The 6,000-nt window shown below is 50.2% G+C and overlaps 1 protein-coding gene across 2 annotated transcripts in view; it reads left to right on the top strand.

The window, feature by feature from the left end:
- The window catches only part of PRDM15 (PR/SET domain 15), a 30,880-nt gene that overhangs the window by 601 nt on the left and 24,279 nt on the right, over positions 1-6,000 (top strand). Inside the window, exons 1-2 of one of the 2 annotated variants that reach the window (XM_026053035.1) lie at positions 1,824-1,988; positions 3,631-3,676. In XM_026053035.1, coding sequence (XP_025908820.1) covers positions 3,640-3,676 — 37 coding nt within the window. In that variant the 5' untranslated portion in view covers positions 1,824-1,988; positions 3,631-3,639. Of the gene's footprint in view, positions 1-1,823; positions 1,989-3,630; positions 3,677-6,000 lie in introns of those variants that run through there. The other variant, XM_026053034.1, reaches the window with a different exon arrangement.

The following is a 6,000-nucleotide window of genomic DNA, read 5'->3' as shown; positions in this document are numbered from 1 at the left end:
GGCCGCCCCAACGGCCGCTCCAACGGCCGCCCGGCGGGTAGAGCCGCCGCGCCGCCGCCCCTCGCTTGTGGCCCCTCTTCTCTCTGAGTCCTCGCCGCGGGCACCTGCCCTCTGGGCAAGGCGTGGTGATCGCGCCCTTAACGGGGACATCCCTAGCCCGCAGCGCTACGAAAACAGATTTTTTGGTTTTTGGTTTTTTTTTTTTTTCTCCTTGTTTTCTGCTGATATACATTAAACAAGCGTGGCGTGTGCTCTGTTCGCACCGGCCACAGCGACTGTGTGCCCGTATGGCCGGGGGGAGCAAACCCGGCGTGCAGCCGCGCTCCCGTTCTCAGCGATAACTCCAGAGCAGGGCTGTGGTAGCTCAGCGTGGCACAAAGCCTCACTGCCCCACGAATTCTCCAGTGTGTTTCCTGGCTCTTCTGAGCAGAGCTAAATCAGACTGCAGYGCACAGCAAAGAAGGTGGCTTGCGGTGTGTTCTGCCTGCGCGCAGCGCTGGGCAGTGCCCATGCGGCCCGCGGTGTCCTCGGGTGGCTTAATCACACATTCTCCTGTAACCATTTTGGGGGACAATTAGAGAAAAGGGAACTTTTTATTTCGTAAATAACAGTAAAATCAGTAAAATTGCTAAGATTCAATACTGATTGTAGGGACTTTTTTAGGTTTTTTTGCTTGTTTTTTTATCCTACCTGTTTTGTAAATCCATTTGTGAGCTCAAGAGTTGTGCACCTTGCCACTGGATCTTGGTTGCCAGTGTTTCCCTAAGGGAATACACACTCGTACCCCAAGTCTTACATTTTTGGGTAATTTAGGGCTTCAGTAGTTGCATGATGCTGGTGCTCCACATGGTGCTGTGCAGATCCCTATTACAAGTTCTGAAGTTTCTGGGGCCTGTGCTGCAGTTGAAGTTTGCTGGCTTGGTTATATGGTCAGCTCGCAGGCAGAAAATCACTCAGTTACACATATGGAAAATTCTGGATTTCTCCCCTTTTCCTGCAGCCAGAATAAGGCTTTGTACCTGTGGGCTAGTTTCTTCTTTACAGCTTTTCAGCTGATCATTTACTGCTTAATGATTCYGTCTGTTTTATATAAAAGTGTGTGGTATTCCCAGAGGCTTTGATTATCTCTGCGAGGTAAGAACATAATTGTGTGCCATAGGACGAGTGTTTGCATGGAATATTTTTTTTTTTCTGATAGAAGGGCTTAAAATGAAGAGAAAATAAAATAAAACATGGTCATGGACCAGAGCAGTGTCAGTTTAGAGAGCAGATTTCTGGAGCCTGTCATCAGCACCATCGTGTGAGCTCGTGGCACTCCATGGCTCTGTTTACCGGCTGACCTGTGCGACATGGTGACATTTATTTCAGACACTCTTGTGAAATACATTTGAAATCAGTGAGGAGTTTAGTGGTCTGCAGGGTAAAGTTATAATGTGTCTGCAAAGCAGAATAATTAAACCCTAGCTTTGGGGTTGTGCTCCTTTTCCTGCACTTTGTGTAAAGTGGGAAGGGGTCAATACAAGACCACAAGGAGCTGGAAATGCTGCTGCAAGGGAGYCCCCTTTTTGCGCCTGCCCGTTGGTCTGTGTCCTGTAGCACATGCTCTGGGTTGGCCTCCCAGAGAGCAGCCGAGTGCCCAGCACTTTGGGATGCATTTGGGATGCATTGTGCTCTTTGCTCCTGTTTTTTCCAGAGGTCGTTGGGCTGACATAGGAAAGATGCCTGATGAAGCAGAAATCTTTTGCAATGAAGAAAATGAAAGTACTTGTAAACAAAGATGAAAATTAAGCTAATTGGGGTCCTGGGATTTAGTGTCCTTGTCAACCGACTGAGGTGTCCGAGGGACCTTTACGGTCTCTCTCCATCACCTTGAACACTGTTTATGTGGCTGTGATTCCTCCTCCTCTTTATTGTTGTTCTCTCCTGGCTCCTAGGACAAAACTTATGTAGCTGCTTCCTTAATGCCTCTGTCGTGGCCATTAACTAAGGTATTTCTAGAGCCTGCCTGCTGCTTGTGAAGAATGCTGTGCTATAATACATAGATCTATACCATAACAGTATAGAAGGCAGAGCACCTTTGAAGAGCAGGTTACAYGGCAGCATTAGTGACCTTGCTGCACTTGCACTGTCCGTCTTCCTGTTCCCACCATGTATCTGAACCACCGACCAAGGATAGTACTTACTAACTCAGCCATGCTTAAGGTGACAGTCCCTGTCGGGATGAAAACTAAAAATATCTGGACAAACAGCTTTTCCTTGCAATAGTGCAGAGCACCCCCAGAACATCCTGGTTACAAAGCAAAACAGCCTGTTTTTTGCCAGCAACTTCTGGTGCAGTTTCCATGGCTTGGCTTGCACTGGCGCGCTCTGGCATTCCCCCAGTACCTGTTGCACTGTTTACAAAGCTTCCAGGAAAGAAGCTTGCGGGAAAATCCCTGGATTGTTTTTTTTTAGTTCCCAGCATTTGGCTTTTGTGGTGCTTTTGTATAAATGTCTGCCGTGGTGCGAAGCAGCACGTGGCAGGGACGGCGCCGCCAAGGTGCAAGGCGCTCCCAATGCTCCTCCGGCTGCTGCCCGTGGAACTGGGAGCTGCCTGCTCCCATGAGCTGGCCTTGCTACTGGGAACCTGCTCGCGGCCTCTCCTGCAGGGAGCCCCACGTCAGCCCCTGCACCCTGGAGCCCTGGTGGCTTTTGGCACTGGAATAGTGAGGCTGGGAATGCGATGGCTGCTGCCAGGGCCCGAGGGCACGGGAGGAGCRCGGGCTGGCTGCCCCGCTCGGGCTGGCACCTGTGTGCAGGTGGCTGCTGCTCCGCGCCCAGGGTGCACAACGTTCAAGAGCAGAGCCCAAAAAGGGAGCAGCGTTGTTCGTGCATCCAAGAAGAGCCCCTTTGGTCAAACAGGGCTCTGCCAGCTTGCCTGGTGTGTCCTTGGCCGGGTGTTTTTGACCAGCCTGAGCTGTTCCTCTGCTAATGTCTGCTTGGTTGGGTGGGACAGTTCGGCGAGATGATCATAGAATCACAGAATGGTTAAGGTTGGAAGGGACCTCTAGRGATCATCTAGTCCAACCCCCTGCTCCAGCAGGGACACCCAGAGCACGGGGCACAGCACGGCATCCAAGAGGGTTTTAAAGACCTCCAGAGATGGGGACTCCACARCCCCTCTGGGCAGCCTGTGCCAGGGCTCTGGCACCCTCACTGTCAAGAAAATTTTCCTTCAGTTCCCGTGGAACTTTTRGTGCTTCAGTTTGTGGCTGTTTCCTTAGTCCTATCGGAGGCCGGCCCCACGATGGGTCTCGTCTCCGATGCACTGGGTTTGGGGCCTGCCCCTGCCCCTTCCGAGCTCACGGCAGGGAGGCCCGGCACAGCTCTGCCTCCGAGAGAAACCTCTGTGATGTTGCACATGAATACGCTTCTTGGTAGTGATTTCAACACCACGTGTAATGACACTGGGGGATTGTTAACAAATTTATTTTGTGCTTAACTTTTCCTTTATACCCCTGCGGGAGCCAGAAGTATATTTGGGTGTGCTCTGGGTCAGTCAGGACCATCTTTCCATAAATGGATGTTTCAGTGATATGATGGAAATCAAATGCCTTCAGGACTTTAACTTCCTCCTTTATATTTTGGCAGGTTTAAAAAATGGCCGAAGAAGGCAATGATGAGACTATGTTTATTTGTAAGTATTAGAAGGAAGCTGCTTCACCTCTCCCTGGTATGACTTGTCTACACAGAACATCCAAAATTAAAAACTAAAACAGACTTAGGTTTTATTTAGGCATATATTTACGCAAGGCAAGCTCACATAGCTTACGGAGGAGTAGAGAGATGGTTGCTAATTTTAAGYGTGCATATTCCTCTGTTGTTGCTGGCAAATGCATAGAGGGACCTGTGAAKATGAACCAGTGGAAGCACCTTTCCGTAGCTGGAATAAGCGAGGTGGAAGGCGCGGCGGCTGCAGAGAGCGCTCTCGGAGCGTGTGGACTGCAGCAGGGCTGGCAGCCCGGCGCTGCTCGGGGGGGCTCTGGCTGCTGCACGTGGCAGCCGAGCCCGTCGGCAGCACGAGGCCGTGCGGGCCGCACAGGAGGCCCAGGTGGCCCTGCCGGGCTCGCCAGGCGCTCGTGCTCCTGTATCCCCGTGTGCCTGCGTGTCCTGCAGCGGGAAGAGAGGCTGCGGCGGGGCCGGGGCCGGGCGCGGGGCAGCGTCCCAGCGTGGCGCAGCCTGCCCTGGGGGCTTCCCCCGTGACCTGCCGGCGCTGCCGCTCCTGCCCGGCACTGCAGGACCTCCTGTCGCAAGGGCAAAAAGTTTAGCAATCCAGAGCTAACCGCGGGCATTTGTGTGAGCGTAAGGAGAGCGCATGTTACGGGTGTGCTCTGGGAAGAGCAGGGGGGAGTGTTTGTCTTTGGTGGTTTGGCTTCACAGGCTCTGAGGCACGGTGGCTCCTCACAACACATCAACTGCATTATCGCTGCTGCATTAGGGGAGAAGGTTGCACCTTTCCTGCTGGCAGAGATGTGCTCGGGTGCCTTCAAGAATAGCGTTGACCCAGCCAGTGTTATTTGTTTATTTAGTGAGTTCTGGGCACTGATAGTGAAGCTACTTCAGTCTCCCCTTCATGAAAAGACTAGCGGATATCAAAGAGCATGGGAATRTGATGCCTTGGCTTCTGTGGGTCACACAGTCCCATCCTCCCCCCACTCCACRGGAAGCTGCACTCATTGACTTTCTGGAGCTTTCTGGGACTCCATGAAAGTTTGACCCCAAGCATACGGGTAATACATTCCTTAAATTTGGTGCACATTCTGTGCTTACCTTCCAGAAAAGTGATTTTTCATGTGAATGATGCTGCAGTTCATTTACAGTCTGGAGGCTCTTCCACCCACCTTGTTTTGGGAAATACATGTTTGACTCAGATTGTTTCAGTAATATTATTTGCAGTATGACCCRCAGGTAATAGAGTTTGGCCCACCTTCAAGGGGATGTTATGGTGAACTGCAGCACAGGAGAGCATGAGGCAGGTTGGCCGTAGCCTTAAATTTGATGCTCTTGCTACAAATAGATGGCACCTGCCCTCGTGTCATTTCCTTTGAAGCAGCTGTCTCGGGTGTTTTAAACAAACTGGACTTGGAAGCTGGTTCAGCTGAAAGATCAAGTGTTGGAAAAAAAAGGTGGTTTTGTTACTGAGTTCCCTGGGCGGCACCACAAGCAGCTGTAAAGGAAGAAGTGGCCGGGGTTGGAGATTGTTTAGGCTGTTCTTGCCATTTGTGTAATCCATAGGGATTTGCACTGCTACTAGTGCTGGTTTTATAGCCAAGGGGAAAAAAAAASTTCTATATTGGACTTTGAGATTCCTTTCTACATCTTAGAAGGGATCCTTATGTTAGTTTGCTGAGGTGAATACTAAGGGAGAGACATTTCCCATTAGGAATACAGAATATCTTTTCCAGAACAGGGTATGAAATTATAAATGAAATGAATGAAATTATCTTTTTTCTTGTTGTTGTCTTCCCCCAAAATGTCTGTCTGCCTTGCGCTGCGCAAACTTTCTGAGGCTTCCTGGCCTGCCCTTATGGATGTGGAGGTGAACATCTCTAGGAACATCTCTCTAGGAACATCTCTAGGAACATCTCTGGAGCTGTGCCTGCAGCTGACCAGGCAGGGCTCTCCAACAGCCGCTTTCCACAGTGGAGCAGTGTGCATTTGGGTTCCTGCTAAACTGGCTGCTTAAAAAGGTTTCAATTTATCTGAGTCKGGAAATTGTTTCTTAGGAGCCATTTAGTTCTGGGTTACTCACAGTCCCCTAAACTACAAGTTAATTTAGGAGAGCTGAGAAGAAATGGAAGAGCAGCCGAATTGCACTGCTTAGTCACCAACTTGCTTGGAAAGACCGTAATTTGGATTTGGATCTAGCGAAAGCAGTCATGTGGTTTTCTTATCTGCTTGATGTTATGGCACTCTCTATAAAAAATAACCCCCTCTTTAAGCAGAATATTTACTGTGAAT

This window comes from Nothoprocta perdicaria, unplaced genomic scaffold (genome assembly GCF_003342845.1).
Source record: "Nothoprocta perdicaria isolate Ctin4 unplaced genomic scaffold, notPer1 scaffold_96, whole genome shotgun sequence".
NCBI lineage: Eukaryota > Metazoa > Chordata > Aves > Tinamiformes > Tinamidae > Nothoprocta > Nothoprocta perdicaria.
This window is presented reverse-complemented; position numbering and strand designations above follow the sequence as displayed.